The 17220-nt window shown below is 48.0% G+C and overlaps 2 protein-coding genes across 2 annotated transcripts; one reads left to right on the top strand and one right to left on the bottom strand.

The window, feature by feature from the left end:
- The first annotated feature begins 10580 nt into the window (after positions 1–10580).
- Positions 10581–17045, top strand: LOC120648413 (molybdate-anion transporter-like). The gene is made up of 8 exons (XM_039925189.1): positions 10581–10943; positions 11108–11252; positions 11376–11544; positions 15330–15600; positions 15690–15952; positions 16037–16252; positions 16389–16500; positions 16628–17045. The coding sequence occupies exons 1-8, from the start codon at positions 10793–10795 to the stop codon at positions 16669–16671; spliced, it is 1371 nt and encodes a 456-aa protein (XP_039781123.1). The 5' UTR covers positions 10581–10792; the 3' UTR covers positions 16672–17045.
- Positions 12083–14414, bottom strand: LOC120648414. The gene has a single exon (XM_039925190.1). It carries the CDS (start codon positions 13868–13870, stop codon positions 12524–12526), a length of 1347 nt encoding a protein of 448 aa, XP_039781124.1. The 5' UTR covers positions 13871–14414; the 3' UTR covers positions 12083–12523.
- Positions 17046–17220: the final 175 nt, after the last annotated feature.

Genomic DNA, 17220 nt, shown 5'->3' with positions numbered 1-17220 from the left:
GCGGCGTCGCTCGCGTCCAGGCCCAGGAGACGGCGACGTGGTTGGGGGCGCCCGGCGGTGGGCGTGGAGCAACGAGCAGCCGACGCCGAACCGGTCGCACGAGCGGTTGGCGAGTTCCCGTGCCGCCCCGCTACGTGCCGGCGCGGAGAGCTCCGAGCGCCTCCCCGTCGATTTCCTCCAGGACGGCGTTTGCGTGCTGGATGGAGATCGCTGGAGATGGAGAGCTCTTCGAACCTATCCGGTCACCGGCGGTATATGTAGGAGTATATCCTTCGTGCTGCTGCTCGGGGCTCCGGCGGCGCTCCGGACAGACTCAGGCGGACGTGCCGTGCGGGCTACTGGGCTAAGTGTTGAGCTGCTGCTGCTCCAGTGGGGGGAAACCGGAAAAGGCACCGCGTGGCGTGCAGCCGAATCCGGCCGAGCGTTAATTGGAGATCCCCCGGATTAAGAGCTAGGGATACCCCCAAATGACCAAATCAGAGAGTCCGGAGCGGTGACCGGCGCTCCGGCGATCCGATGCGATACGATTCGAATCCGACCGGATGGACAAGTTGGAGACCTGCCCTAACAGTCGTTTTTGGAAAGGCGTCTATGGAGCCGGATGAATGCTGCCGATTCGGACGCGTACCGCACCGTATGCGTGACCTGTCGTGTCAGCCTGTTTCGCACCGTCGCCGCGCGGATCGAATCGACGCGCGTCCAAAAAAATGAGACCACAATGTGATTACTTTCTTGTTTTGGCCAAGTCCACGGCATTGCTTTTATAGGCCAGCGGAACAAGAACCGATTTTCCTATCCGAACTGTTCTACAGCTCGGACTCGGAACAGCACTTCCCTAGTTGTAATCTCCGATGACAACACTAGTGTCATCCACGTCCCTCTTCATCTCTTGCGACCCCGAAGAGTTAAACCTGGCGATCATACGTCACTCACGTCTCTGACTTTCTTCCGCGCAATGTTTAGCGTAAACCGTGACAGAAATGGTCACGATACACTTTTAATTCCCCGCACGTCTCTGTTATGCGTCCTGCAAATGGATCGTTACCGCGTCCTGCAGTGTGCTAGGGCGTGGACCCGACACAAACAAATCGTTAACGTCAACGGCGTAGGCCCTGTTTGGGACCGTGTACGTGGGCCGCCAGAGAATCGGGATTCTCTCCGTGATTTCCGATTACGGATTCTTAGTTCAAAAGGCTGCCGCATGCTGAAGCCGCGATGGAGGTAAGCGCGACGAACGCAGACCGTTTGGCGGGATTTTCTTGCTTCTGGCGTTCTGACGGCTGAGAATCCGTTTATAAGCGGAAACAAATAGGGCCGTAGTAGGCTGGAGCCTGGGGAGACTGCGAACACTGGGCATCGAAGCAGACGTCAACCTCCGGTCTGCAGGCCCTGTTTAGATCCGACCCGTAAACTCCGTAAACTCAAAAAAAACATCACATCGAATGTTTCGACACATGTATTAATTAGCGTCATTAGATTCGTCTCGCGATTTACAAATCATCTGTGCAAAAAGTTTTATAAATAGACTTCATTTAGTACTTCAAATTAATAAGATTACTTTGAAATTTTTTTTGCAGCGGAACTAAACACGGGCTTAGTTTATTTGTGACGACCCCGTCGTCTGTCTTGTCACTGTGCCTCATTGTCGCCCCCATATGCGCAAACAGCTTGGCTAATTAAGGAGCTGTCTGCGGGGGCCAAAGTAAGCCGGTAGTACTCGTGGAAGATTAATTATGTCAACGTGCTGGCAGCAAGATGTCGAGTTTGAAGAAAAAATGGCAGCAGACCACCACATACTAATTACTCCATTGTAGGAACAATTTTTTTTCACGCGCGCGCTCTTTTTTTTTGACCCTTTTTTCGCACAATTATTATTTACAATTTAGTGCATGTTTATTGCAAAATAGAGACAGCCGTCGAAACACGGAAAGCAAAGCCTTCTTTGAACTCGAGTACTTCCTCGCCCACGGCCGACATTCCAACCGCTCGTTCGATTAGACCGGTGCAACAGTCCCGGTGCGTCGCCTGTACAAATATCAAAGGAAACGCATGGCGTACAAGTGACTTTTCTAGTCACGATAAGCGTTTTCCTTTAGTATTTTGTTTTAAAAAAAAATCTACCCGTGCCCCCACCCGGACCCAGGATCTGCAGACTGCAGCTGAGCTCCGGTAACCCAGCACAGCAGCACCACCCGTATCCGCCGAACTCCGAACCCTCCCCCACCACACCGAAACAAGCGTGGTCACGATGCGTGGCCGCCGCCACCTCGACGCGCCGAACAAAGCCGCCAAGCAACGTGCTTCTCCCCGAGCAACCGCGCGCGGCGGCCTGGTGCGAGTTTTTTTTCCCCCTTCTCGGAGGAGACCACGGCGCGTCGCGCTTTCAAGGCGGTCGCGCCTAACTGGTGTTTGGTGCGAGCCGTGGCTGCCTGCCGCGCTCTGGGCGTGTCGATTGCTGCCCGGAGGTCTTCCTGGCTTTTACTCCGTAACTCGCAGCACGACATGGAGCAGCGCAGCGTTGTCCGCTTGCTGCTACGCATCGCCATCAGATCACAGCGCTGCGCGTTGGTCAAGGCGGGACGAGGGGGAGATTATCCATTGTCCTCGTGCGGCTATCTGATGGGCGTCCGGTCCCGGACTCCGGAGAAGTGGGCACGCATCTTCGCCTCGCCGGCCGGCCGGCCGAAGGTGGCGTGGCGTCCTGGTCGCTGGGTTGGTGTGGTGGGTGACACGAGCGCGGCGCGCGGCCGGCGGGGGGTGGGTGGGGGGGGGGGGGGGGGGGGTGGACGGCGCGGCGCGGGCGAAGCAGGGCCCGAAACGTGGGGCGCCCCGAAGAGCCGAACAGAGCCGGGCTGACCCCGCGTCGCGTCCGCGTCCGCGCCCCGCGCCCAGGCGAAGCCTCGCCGCGGCGGCTGCCACGCGCGTCCGGGGGCCGGGCTGCCCGGTCGCTCTCGCCCCCGATGCGCCGGCCCCGCGGGCGAGAGGGACCCGGCGGGGGGTGGACGGCCGAATCGTCGCGGGGCATGTTCGGCTGTTCGTTCGTTCCGTTGTACCACTGCTAGGTGCTAGCTCAGCGACCGAACACCCGGCCGGCACCGTGTCGAAGAACGAACGCTCGGTGATCTTCTTCAGCTCGTAAGGGCTATTCGTGGATGGTTCTAATTGGTCAAAGCAAACGTATGCATAAGAAGCATGCCGCGTGCCTATCGGTCAACACGAACGCATGCCGAGTTTCTCCAACATGCCGCGGCGACAAAAACGGACACCAACCAACTAAAGTTTATTCGAACATTCTTGACTTGTAAGTGCGAAACAAGTTGTTGAACCTTTTTTTTTAAAAAAAAAAGAAATCTTGGCCTTGCTTGCGTAGCCTTGTGAGTCAGTACGCCTCGTGAGTTAGGAGGAGTTGTCGATCTGATAACCTAATTGATGAGCCTCCCGTTTCTTAGGCCAACGGTCCATGTGCAAGAATGCCGCGGAGGGCAGATTTTCTTCCTTCTCTCCTACTCCGGTGTGGTTTGCATCCTCCGAGCAAACTCTTGCTGGGTCTTACAATAAGCTCGCGTCGCCGTCCGATAGCGAAGGCGTGTGAGATATGCTTGCGAGGGCGTCGCATCGCGTCTAACCTGCACCGAGACGTGCGGTCTCTCGCGGAATCGGAATATGATCTGCGCTCGCCGAAGATCCGGCGGCCGCGGCGTCGACGTCGAGGTTTTCAGTACGAAAACGATGAGCAGCTGCCGAGACCTATCGCCACGGCGGCGACGGGCAGTGCCTGAGATTGGACAGGGTAATAAGAATATTCTGGCGTTTTGATTCTGAGATGCACCAGCGATACGATGTGGCGTCCATCATCTATCGTTTACACCAGTAGAAAGAAAGAAAAAAAAAGTGGGTGCGTGACCTAATAAATAAGATGCTTACTTACCGAAAGCCCAACTTGGTGTGGAATATATGCTACCGCTTTATTAGAACACGGGCTTTTCTCTGATGTTGTGCGTGCCATTCTTTTCCTGTTTGCCACCTTGTCGGCTGCAAAAGATTATGCCGTTTCTGCTCTAATACAGCGGCTAATTATATTATCAAAAACCGGTGTTTCTTAACGAGGGAGAGGTTCTGCACCTTCATTTCGTTGCCATATACGGAACACTCCGGTCTGAAAGCGACCCCCCGTGTCTTCGGTTCATGCGAATTCTGCACACTTCATCTGCAGAAAAAGCAACGCTACCACAGTACCATCTACTAGCACCGATCGATTCCATCCGCGCAACGCCGCAACCGTACGCAGGACCACACGTCTGGCCTTTTCTCCCGGCCCGCGGGTGTCTCCAGCAGCACGCAGCGAGCTTTGCAGCTGGAATTGCATTTGGGGCAGGCAGGAAAGCTAGCGTCGGCTGAGCCCGTGCTTTCCCTATAACCCAAGATCTTCGCTCACAGAATGGTGTATATTAATTAATAGCTTCAATCAACACACTTGGCAGGCCGAGCGAGAGCCAAAATGGCCGTCCACTGACGAGCTTTACTTCGGAAAGGTCGAATCGATCGCGTACCCGTGGGCTTGCCCAAGAACAAATTCGCGTTGGCGAACCTAGAAGCCGTCCTATTGAGCCACGCCCACGCACAAAGAAGAAAAGGGCGACAGAAACTGCCCAGGGTCGACGATCTGCTAATAGGAATCATCGACGTCTAATCTGGGAAGCACTCGTTAACGATGAGAGCGTGCTGATGTTTCTGCGGTAATTTTCCTCCAGAAGCAGAGGTTTGGATGAACCCTTAGGTGCTAAGAAATCGGCAGATTTGTTCGTCGAACAGGGGAAGAGAGACCGCTGAAGAAAATGCTGGCCGTGGTGAGCTGGGGGCTGAAGAAATTGTTGGCCATGGAGACTGATTGACTCATACTACAAGTGGTACAAGTCCTCAATTACTTAAGTACATAGCTGGGGAATTAAGCTTCGTAATGAAGAATCGGAATCAGTGGCCGGGCACGGACGAAAAATGTGACCACCCGTAGCGTAGAGAATAATAGGCAAAAATGCTGAGCCACGTGTACCAGGCTTTTTTAAAATAATCATCAACAGAGGCTCGTGGAAGCGCCAGGGGCTGATACCTGATACTGATAGACGCCAGGGGCCACGAGCCCAGTGCAGTAGTATATTCTGAAGAAGCCTTTCACCAGAAGAAGCCTTGTCCGAGGGCGGCTTCAGGCGATCAAGTGATACCAAAGGCATCAGAGAGAAATCCTCGCAGCTAGGAACAAGATCATAACGTCACTGGCAGGCAGACAAACGGTTGGAAAGCTCCATCAAAAGGCAGGCAAGGATAAGCATCCCAAAGCCACAACAAACAGTAGAAAAAGGCTAATTAATCGCATGTGTGTGCTGACTGCTGATTCTTGGATCAGTCCAGGATAAAGCTAGCCGCGTCACGCGTGAGGCCTAACTGCACAATCGCCGCCGCGACGCTGAACAATCTGACGTGACGCTGATGCGCCACGCAACAAAAGGGGGGCGTACTGGCTTGTAAAGCGAGCTCTCCGTGTTGGCGTTGGCCAATCTCACCTTGGCCATGTTTGGATGGTGGGGTAAAGGAGTAAAAGGGGTAAATTTGCTTTCTATTTACCCTTAAAAATCCAAACATATAGGGCAAATGTGCCCCTTTACCCATTTGTCCTCTCTTTATCTCTTTACCCCTTAGAGGGTGTCAAATTAGGGTAAAATTGGGTACATGAGAGGCATTGATTGCTATTTTCAACTACTTTTATCCTCATTTTACCCCTAAATCCAAACATCACATGGGGTAAATTAGTTAGAGGCAAATGTAAGGTGTAAAACATTTATCTTTGGGTAAATCTTTACCCCTAAAATCCAAACAGAGCCCTTGTTTACCTCCTAGTGTTTATCCAGACGCGCGCGCGCCCCCGAATGGCCGGGAGTGGCCGGGAGTGGGTGCGAGAGGGGAGTGGCCGGCCTCTCGACGCGCAAGGGCTAATAAAGCTTGATCTGGGGCAATCTCTGCTCACCTACCGTGATGAAGTCCCCAAGGAGGAAAACTCCAAGAGAGAGTCTTGTGCTGCGTTTCTTTTTGTGTGGCTGCTAGGTTAGTCCAAAAGGCAGAGTTCGTGTGTTCTCACTCTGCTGCCCCTGCACTTTATTTCATTCTCTTTTGTCTCATGAGTGGAACTTTGTTGTCACTGCTGATGGGGAGCATTTGACCTCAATGTTTGCCGGTGGAAACCATTTTTTGGCTTCTGGATAGCAGCCCAGAGCCCAAACTCACAGGCCATGTTAATAATGCATCCGGACCGAAGAAATGAGGCCCAAATGTGTGGCCTGCAGCAGCAGCATATGAGCATTTCTTTTTCTGATGGGCTGAGGCCCAATGGAGAGGACAAACTGTTTCTTCTGCAATGCACTGAAGTGTCTGAACAGTACGTTTTCTTTTTCAGTTTAAATTATAAGTATATTTAAACACCAATTAGAAGTACTAAACATATATTTATTATAAAATTAATTTCATAATTCACGAAGTAATCACGAGACTAATCTATTAAATCTAATTAGTCCATAATTTGATCACTAATTGCTACAGTAATCATCCGCTAATCATGTATTAATTATACTTAATAGATTCTTTTAGAGCCCTAATTGCAACTTATGCAATTAGTTTTACATTGAGTTGGCATCCGAACATTCGAATTGATATCCAAATATTCGATGTGACAGCTATTTAAAAGCCAAACGGGCCTAAATAAAAATAGTAAACAATATTGTATTCTAGATGTTCTAGCAGAAAAAACAGTGAATAGTATGAGAAAGCGACAAGTAAGCATCACTAGAAAGGATGAAATTGCATCAAGGCCGTGTTCAGTTCCAAAGTTCCAAATTCCAAATTTTTTTCCGGCACTTGCATGGAGACTTAAATCTAGACGAAATAAAAAACGCATTGCGACTGCTGTCTGTAAATGGCGAGACGAATCTAATGAACCTAATTAGACTGTAATTAGATGCTAAATTGCTACAGTAATGCTACAGTAAATAACCTCTAATGACGGGCTAATTAGGCTCATTAGATTCGTCTCGCGATTTACAGGCGAGTACTGTAATTATTTTTGTGATTAGTCTATGTTTAGTACTTCAAATATAGAAAGATGGCTTTTCAAAAATTTTACAGGCTGCAACCAAACACGGCCCAATACTCACTAGTTGTCCCCGTAGGACGACCGTACACTGCAATTTATGCAATGGCACGGCGCAACTGCTCATGACACAGAGGGTCCAATAAACGCACATGTGCTCAAAGCCGATTGAAGCCACTTGAGTTGAGGTCACGTTTAGTTCCAAAAAAAATTCATACAGTATCGGTCACATCAATTTTTTGGACAAATGTATGAAGTATTAAATGTAGTTGAAAAAAATAACTAATTACACAGTCTAATTGATTCTTACGAGATAAATAGTTTAAACCTAATTAGTCCATGATTAGACATTAATTGTTAAATAACAACGAAATGTGCTACAATACTAAAACCCAAACAATTTCGCGAACTAAACACAGCCTGAGTCACTTGATCCTTATAGAGTTCTATCACTCACAAATTTGTATTGAGGTGGTTCTTCCATGACTCTCACGAGGTTCAAACAAATTAATATTGGCGATTGCATTGATGTCATCCATTCTAAACGAATTACGTGATATAAAGAAAAAGAAGGTAATTAGCTAGAATACAAATGGGCGTTGTGAAATGGTTTTGAAGCCTGAGTGCTTTCTTCTTTTTTGCAATTTATAACCAAAATATTGTTTTGGTTAATCACATTATTCTTTCCTTATCATCCATCTCAATGATAAAAAATCAAATAAAAATATTATAAAAACATTGGAACAGATAAAACACTAAAATAAGTAGACATTATAAAATCAGCAATAACAAAATCGACTTCAAGTTCCAAATCAGTTGGTAGCTGACAGTCAGCTGAGTCACAGGGATGAACGCCGGACGAAGAGTTAGTTCCCGGCAGACTGATTACAGACAATGTTCTGGTCGCTTATGAGTGCATACATTATCTGAAAAGAAAAAAAAGAAAATCTGGGCTTGTGCTGTGAAGCTTGATATGGCAAAAGCTTATGACAGAGTTGAATGTGCCTATTTTCGGAATATTCTCCATACACTAGGTTTTGACCAGAGCTTTGTGCAGCTTATTATGCAATGTGTGGAGACAGTATCTTTTCGTGTGAGAGTTAATGGGAACTTTTCGGAAACCTTTTGGCCTTCTCGGGGTATTCGGCAGGGAGATCCTCTATCACTGTATCTCTTCCTGTTATGCGCTGAAGGACTTTCTTGTTTACTGAAGAGTTCAGGCCCTCAATTTCTGGCGAGAGGTGCGCGAGTGGGGATACATTCTCCATGGATCTCCCACCTTCTCTTTGCTGATGACTGCCTAATCTTTACGCAGGCTTCAGAGAGGGGTGGGCAGCGCTTGATGGAAATTCTTGATCAGTATCAAATGGGCTCTGGACAGTTGGTTAATATGTCCAAATCAGCAATTTTCTTTAGCAATAACTGTACGGAGATTGACAAAGAGGCTGTTAAGCAGTCCACAACGATACAAAAGGAAGCTCTCTCTGAGAAGTATTTGGGACTCCCTACTGCGGTGGGTAGAAGTACCAAGACAGCATTTGAAGCTATTCTGAGAAATTACGTGGTTTGATGGGAGGTTGGGGAGAGAAACAACTCAGTTGTGAAGCACGGGAAACTCTGATCAAATCTGTAGCCCAAGCTATTCCCACTTACTCTATGAGCTGTTTTGTTCTTGCTCCCTCGACATGCCAGAAAATTACTTCGGCTATCTCTAATTACTGGTGGAGTAGTGATGTTGATCAGAGGGGGATGCACTGGAGGAACTGGCCGGATATGTGTCTACCTAAGACCCAGGGAGGACTGGGCTTCCGGGACATAAAACTTTTCAATATTGCGATGCTAGGCAAGCAAGGCTGGAGGCTGATGACTGCACCTAATTCATTATGTGCTCGTGTGCTTAAGGGCAAATATTACCACGATGGCGACTTCTTGTCAGCAACCAGGAAAAAGAATGCTTCCCATACCTGGCGTGCAATTCTGACGGGAAGGAAAGTTCTACAGATGGGAATGATTAAGCGCATCGGTGACGGGTCTACTACCAACATCTGGCGTGATCAATGGTTACCAGGAGGTGTAACCCTAAAACCTCTATGCCACAAGGAAGGAGCAACGGCGGAACAAGTCAGTGAGCTGCTTAGTTCGGATGGTCACTCGTGGGATGAAACTGCTTTCGAGCAAAACCTGATTCCCTTGGATGCAGCAGCAGCACGTCAGATTCCGCTTGGACGTTTGACGGAGGACTTTTGGGCATGGTCAGGGGAGCGGCACGGTCTCTACTCAGTCAGATCAGGCTATCGGCTGCTGGCAATGGCCGAAGCTCAGAAAAGAGATTTTGACCGAGGAAGGGAATCCCACTCAAACAACTCTGATGATCCCCGATGGAAGAAACTGTGGAAATGTAAAGTTCCTCCAAAGGTGTGTGTGTTCTGGTGGCGCATCATGCATGATTATATTCCCAGCAGAGCTAACCTACATCGGAGACATATTGATCCGCTAAGCATTTGTGATACTTGTGGGGCTTGTGAAGAGACTACGTTTCATGCACTCACGGAGTGCACATATGCAAGGCAATTCTGGCTCAGGCTCCGTGAACTCACTGGTATAAAGCTTCCAAACTTGACACCGGACTCGTGGGCAGTGGAGTTGCTAGCTGATGGAACTTGTGGGCAGAAAGATCGAGCAATCATCTTATGTGGCATGTGGTCGATCTGGCGGTCTAGGAATGACCGTCGCCATGGAAAGATTCTGATTGACATGGGTGCTGCAATCAGTTGGGCTCTTGATGTGTGTTACCACCTGATCTCTGTGACGAAAGATTCTCGAACAACAAATTCTAACCAGCAGATTCAGCGTTGGAAGCGACCTCCGTGTAATACACTCAAGGGGAACGTCGATGGGGCATTTGCTGCAGATAATAATTCAGGGGCAATTGGAGCAGTGGCAAGGGATGATGCCGGGGTGTTTTTGATGGCCGTATCAAGGCGTCTTCCTGCTGTGGCGTCGGCTTTGGCAGCAGAAGCAGAAGCAGAAGCACTACGTACAGGTGCGCACATGATCCATACGGTGACAGGGACCGGTGATTATGGAGACTGACTCGCTAGAACTAGCTGGCCTGTGGAATAACAGGGAGACTCAGAGATCACAGTTTACGCCAATACTCCAGGACATACAAGAGCTGTCATCTTCTTTCTCTTTCTTTAATGTAATTCACGCTAGGCGCTCAGCAAACAAACTAACAAAGCAGCTCATCTCTGTGCTAGCTTTGCTGAGCATAGTGAGTTTGAAGTTTGAAGTTTGGGCAAGTGCCCCCCGAGCTTCCTCTTACAAGTTTTGCAAGATGATTGTAATCACCATGATGAATGAATGAAGAAGCTAATCCCCCCCCCCCAAAAAAAACTGGGAGCATGGTTCTTCCTCCTTATCCCCCCTCCCCCACACACACACACAAAAAAAAATCAGCCCGAGGGCGAGCCTACTGACTGTTTGGCACGCGCACCCCACCACAGGCCAGAGAGCGCACGCTCCCGTCGAAACGAAGCCGGAGAAACCCGTCGGTGCGCTGAATAAATAAATCCTAACTAATCGCCAACCCCCAAATCCCACCACCCTTTCCCCCTTCCCACCGCTGGCGATCTCTCCGCCCCGCACCGCCACGCCATGGAGGTGTTCTACTACCTCGTGTTCGGCGCGCTCGCCGCCGTCGTGGCGGCGCTGGAGCTCGGCAAGTCCGGCAAGGACCGCGTCGCCACCTCCCCGGCCTTCAACTCCTTCAAGAACAACTACATCCTCGTCTACTCCCTCATGATGTGTACGCCCCCATCCTGATTCCTCCCCCTCACCCCATTCCCCTAACCTCGAATCCCCCGTTGCCTCGCGGCGGCGCCTCCTCCCCCATCCAGATCTGGGCTGGGGGCGCAATGCCGGTTGGTTTGTTGGGTTACTGACGCTGTTGCTCCGCGGCGGACGGCGCAGCTGGGGACTGGCTGCAGGGGCCCTACGTGTACTACCTCTACAGCCAGTACGGCTTCGACAAGGGCGACATCGGCCGCCTCTTCATCGCCGGCTTCGGCTCCTCCATGCTCTTCGGCACCATCGTCGGATCCCTCGCAGATAAGCAGTGCGTGCAGCCCCCCCCCCCCCACCCACACACACACACACACACGCCTGATGGATGAACCGCGTCGATTTCGTTGTGTTCCGGTGGGTGCGGTGCTGGGGCTGATGGTTTTTGGGTGGACAGGGGGCGGAAGAGAGCGTGCGTCACCTACTGCATCACCTACATCCTGAGCTGCTTCACCAAGCACTCCCCCGAGTACAAGATCCTGATGGTTGGGCGCGTGCTCGGAGGCATTGCCACGTCGCTGCTCTTCTCGGCGTTCGAGTCGTGGCTCGTCGCGGAGCACAACAAGGTAACTGCGCAGATCCCTCTCTCCGCAGTGACACTAATGCATTGGAGATGGCCTGTGGTTTATTAGCTCCAATCCTAACGAACTCTTCTTTTGCCCTTTTGGTTCTGTCAGTATCTGTTGCTGCTAGTTGGTACATAGGTTGACTGAAGCTAAGAAAATACAAGGTATTAGGGAGGTTGACTGCTGGTACATGATAGCTTATTATAAAATGACTTTTGTGGTATAGAAAATTTAAGACACCTGGATTAAAATGTGGCTACAATGTAGTGAAGTGTAAGTGCATAACATAACACACTTACTGCATTAGGATCCTAGGCTTGTGCTGGCTCATCAGTGATTCACTATATTGCAGGCTTCCTGGCAGCACTCTATTATTTTCTTGTTTGATTTGAAGCCCTTGCTGGCAGATCTGGACTATCTCCCTTGGCTTGACCAGAACAGGCCAGCAATTAAAACTGTGGCTCAGTTCAATTAATTTTTCAGGATAGTGATTGTCCGGTTGTCACTGCTGATAATTAGTCCATTTCTATACGTATACATACAAGCTATATTACCCCGATTCCGACACGCGAGTCGGACACGATACGCGTCGGACACGGCGATTCGTCATTTTTGAAAAAACAGCGACACTGTGATACGTAAGATAAAATAAAATAAAAATAAAAATAATAAAATAGCAATCAACAGCACATAAAGCAAAGTAAAATATGGTTCTAACGTCCAAATTCGAATCTAAGCAAGCAGTCAACCACACGGCAATAGAACACAACAGCAGTACAGCACTACAACGTACATGAGTTCAATCAAAGTTATTATTACAAGCCAAGGTTCTGAATTAAATAAAAGACAGCAATAAGATAACTTCTTCCTCAGAGCTCAGGCTTCTTCAACTGCAATGTCTTCTCCCTCTTCTGCATTCCCATCTTGTACTTGCTCTTCAAAAGATATAGCCTCCATCTCTGGTTCATCAAGTGAGAGGCTAGCAACTTCTAAAAATCCCAACACCAGAAAAGGATTCGAAGCCATCACCTCCTACATCCCATATTCTATTTGCACCAGTTTTGTAGGACTCTGTCCTTCTCGACATCAACCTTAGATTGTTATGGACAAAAACCAAATCCTCAGCTCGCTCAGGTGCTAACTGATTCCTTTTCATGCTGTGGATAAAGTTGTAGGTGCTCCAATTCCTTTCACAGCATGAAGAAGAGGCAGGCTGATTGACAAATTTGATAGCCAAGTTCTGCAGCAAGGGAGTAGACTGACCATAGTTCACCCACCAATTCAAGGGATCAAGGATCCATCTATCATAGATCAAATCATAGTCATTGAATTCTCCTGTGCAAGTGGAAAATCTAGTATACTCTTCCTTGACTCTCTTCAGATCTTCAGCTGCAGGGAATGACTTCTTGAAGCAGCTCATTCTCATTTGTGATATCTCAGCATCTTTGTGTGGACGAACATGACCAACACCTCCATTGATCCACTGCTCACTGTAATACCTTGGATTGAGTGAATGTGCCAAGCAGTGAAGTGGAGTGTTGGCTTTAGCCCAACGGTTAACTAGTATGCTCTGAACAACATCGTAGAAAGTGGACTCTTCGCTTTCCTCCTTATCTTCATGCTGATATATGGTTTTTTTCACCTTCTCAATCATAGAATCCCACATCTCATAAATAAGATGGAGACATGGTGTGTCTGTGTCCGCTACTCGCAGCACTTCATAGATTGGTTCGGTGAAATCAACAATGTACTTCACTTTGCGCCACCAGACTGCACTGAGCACTTTCTCCCTCACAAATTCTGCTGTTCCACGTTCTGGACCATCCCCGTAGCTTTCCCACTTCTCACTAATCACCATCTGTTCAAGGGCCCTCTTGACCATACAAAACCTCTTTAGCTGCACCACAACTGAGGCAAATCTAGTATCTGCAATCGCAAGCAGCTTCAGCTTACTGAACTCATTGAACATAGACAACCTCATTCCATGATTCATGATGAAGTTCTTAATATGATTAGCATCCGCAGCCACTTCACTAATCCAATGACACTCCTGAAAGATAACTTCATCCTCTTCTGTCCGTGGTGTTTTAGGAGCACAAATACTCTTCAGAGCAAGATTGAGAGTGTGGACAACACAAGGAGTCCAGAATATATGATCATATTTCTGCTGAACAATCAATCCAGCACCTTTGCAATTGGATGCATTGTCAGTGATTACCTGGATAACATTTCTTGAGCCCACTTCTTCAATAACAGCAATCAGCTTCTCAGCAATGTATTCCTTTGACTTTATCTCTCCTTCAGCATTGACAGCTCTCAGAAACATAGGACCACCCTCTGAAATTGCAAGGAAGTTGATGAGAAGTCTTCTTCGTGCATCTGACCATCCATCTGAACAAATTGTCACACCCTTTTCAGACCATGTGCTCTTGGTCCTTTACAGTAAGGTCTCAATGTGAGCCCTTTCTTTCTGAAGAAGAGTGGTCCTCAATTTATTGTATCCAGGAGGAACATAGCCTGAAATGCTATGGTTTGCAGCAAAGGTGTATGATTCTTGATAGTGTGGGTTTCTTGTGACATTGAAAGACAAGCCTGCAGAATAAAACATTCTTGCAATTGTAGCATCTAACTGGTTGCGAAGGTCCAAAGCCCAAGCTTTTTCAAGTGCTGTCAAAGGCCCCTTGCGCTTTCTTTTCTCTTGTAGCCCAAGCCCGCTGGATGAACTGGCTGTATGTGGCAAAGACACCTTCTTTGGTTTTCTCCTTTCCAGTTCTGCAGCAGCTCTGTTCACTTCATCTTTCAGTTGAGCAAGTATAGGTACTGTCACCTCTTTACAGAGCCCAATCCCCTGATTACTGATTTTCAGCAAGTGTGCTTTGACTCTGGAGTAGCTACTAGTTGAAATTTGCGAGCAAAATTTGCAACGCCACTTGACATTTCCTCCCGTGGCATCACCCCTATCTAGAATCTCAACATGAGACCACAAAATAGTCTTGAGATCAACCTCGCTGCTTTCAGCTGCTTGAGAACTAGGGGTTGAACTTGAACCACCCGATGCCATTCCTAACTAGAAAAACGAACAAAAAGCATTCAAGATGTGCGCATGGCAATGGCAACTGAGAAGGATTGATGGATCGAATGGGATTCGGAAGAGAATGAGCTCACCTAGCACCGGCGGGCGGCGGCACGTCGATCTGAGGAGGAGAGGCAAGCAGGCAGCGACGGTCGACGGCCGATGGCCGGCGGCCTAAAGAGGCAGCGTGTCGATCTGGGGAGGCGCGGCGAGCTGGCGCCCGGCGGCGCCGGCGTCGATCTGGAGGAGCGACGGCGGCGCGCGGAACAGAGAGGAGGCGGCGGCTCGAGCTCTGGTTCTGGGGGCGTCGGGAAGTAGGGCACGACTAGGGTAAACGAATGAGGTGTGGCTTATTGGGCCGGGCTGTGTCGGGGACGCGTCGACGACGTGTCTAAAACGTGTCGGAAATTGAAAATATATTTTTTAATGTTTAATCCGCCTATACTCCTTCGATACGTGTCGGAGACGTATCGGTGTCGGACACGGTGTCCGACATCGACACGTGACTTCAGTGCCGTGTCCGTGTAACAGAGCATACAAGTATGGAAGTCCATTGTCTGTGCCTCAATGGAATGCATTGTTCTTTTTTGCTTATAATAACATTGCATTTTTTTTAACGATAAGTGAATGATAGCATTATTTTGTCAATACCCACAGAGATATCCCTTTTACTATTGCTGACAATCGGTAAATTTATGCTGTTACTGTACAGAAAGGATTTGATCCACAATGGTTGTCCATAACATTCTCCAAGGCCATCTTTCTTGGCAATGGTCTAGTCGCCATTGTTGCTGGGCTCTTTGCAAATTTTCTTGCTGATAACATGGGTTTTGGCCCTGTGGCTCCATTTGATGCTGCTGCTTGCTTCCTAGCAATAGGAATGGCAATTATCTTATCATCATGGGGTGAGAATTATGGAGATTCATCTGACAGCAAGGACTTGATGACCCAGTTCAAGGTTGCAGCTAAAGCCATTGCTTCAGGTAGTTTTAACCTTCCTAGCATAGAAAGTTGTTTAATAAATTTAGTGAACTTAATATTGACAATGGAAGGAACTCTCATGAAATTTCAGATGAAAAGATTGCATTGCTTGGAGCCATACAGTCCTTGTTTGAGGGTTCAATGTATACTTTTGTTTTCCTGTGGACTCCTGCTTTGAGCCCAAATGATGAAGAAATTCCTCATGGCTTCATATTTGCTACATTCATGCTCTCCTCGATGCTGGGTAGCTCAATTGCTTCTCGTCTATTAGCTCGGAAGATGAAGGTTGAAGGTTATATGCAAATCGTGTTTTCAGCATCAGCCTTTACTCTTTTCCTCCCTGTTGTGACGAATGTAAGTCTTTTGATCGCAATGTTCAGTTTCTTTCTTTCTCCCTCAAGAATTTGGATGTCAATGTTGCCTGTTTATGCTCTACAGTTCCTAGTACCTCCCTCCTCGGAGAAAGGTGGTAGCATTTCATTAGGAGGCTGTCTGCAGCTTCTCGGTTTCTGTACATTTGAGTCATGTGTTGGTATATGTTGGCCATCAATCATGAAGATGAGATCTCAATATATCCCTGAGGAGGCAAGAAGCACAATCATGAACTTTTTCCGTATACCACTCAACCTGTTTGTTTGTGTGGTACTATACAATGTAAGCAACAAACAAACCTCCTTAATTTCCGGATTCGTGTGTTTTGTTTACTAAACTTGGAGGAGCTCAAGGAAGTCATAAACTTGCTCAAACGGAACATGTGGATAAATAAAAGTTTACAAATTTCGTTCTGCAGGTAAATGCATTCCCAATCACTGTCATGTTTGGCATGTGCTCCATTTTCCTTTTCATGGCAGTAATCTTGCAGAGGCGGTTAATGGTTGTCTCTGATCTTCACAAGTCGACAAGTATGTTCACCTCGTTCTATGTTACTACAATAAAGGCCATTTTTTCCACCTCCGAATCAGATGCATGTCTTATTGATTTCTAACCATTGGATAAAATTTTCTAACCATTGGATAAAATTTCTTGCAGAAGCGGTAGAGATGAATGCAGAAGACGAGCCTCTGAACCCTTAGAAAACAGCATGACCACAGAAGCGAATTGAAGATCAACATGGCCCCAATCCTGGACTTCTTCCCACGAGGATGCTGAATAACATCAACATCAGAAGGCTGTAATGGAACTCGGTTTAATGTGTCTGTTAGGATTGGTGCTCGTGCAGTTTCCAGTTTTGTGAGGACAGGGAACATGATGTAGCTGGGTCTTGACTATTGAGCTATACACGGCAGAGTAGAGCTTGGCATAGTCACCCCTTTTTTTTGCTTCTTATGTTTGCTCATAGGTTCGATATTTGTATTCAAAATGCCAAATTATGATGGAGCATGCATCCTCTATTTAGGATGCAAACGCTGAGTAATATAAAAAGGCTGTCGGTAGGCGTTTGACTCCATCTTCTGTCATCTCAAATACTGTGGGTCTGTGGATCTGCGGTTATACTCACTTCCTGTTTTCTGCGGTTATACAGGAGATATGCCGATTGCCTGTTGAATTTTGCAATGTAGCAGAACATTTTCATTCAAGCTGTTGTCATTAAGCGCTGTAATTGGTACGGAGCTTCTGATCTT

The sequence above is a fragment of the Panicum virgatum genome, chromosome 9K (genome assembly GCF_016808335.1).
Source record: "Panicum virgatum strain AP13 chromosome 9K, P.virgatum_v5, whole genome shotgun sequence".
Lineage (NCBI taxonomy): Eukaryota > Viridiplantae > Streptophyta > Magnoliopsida > Poales > Poaceae > Panicum > Panicum virgatum.
The sequence above is the reverse complement of the archived record's forward strand: the minus strand, read 5'-3'. Positions and strand labels throughout refer to the sequence as shown.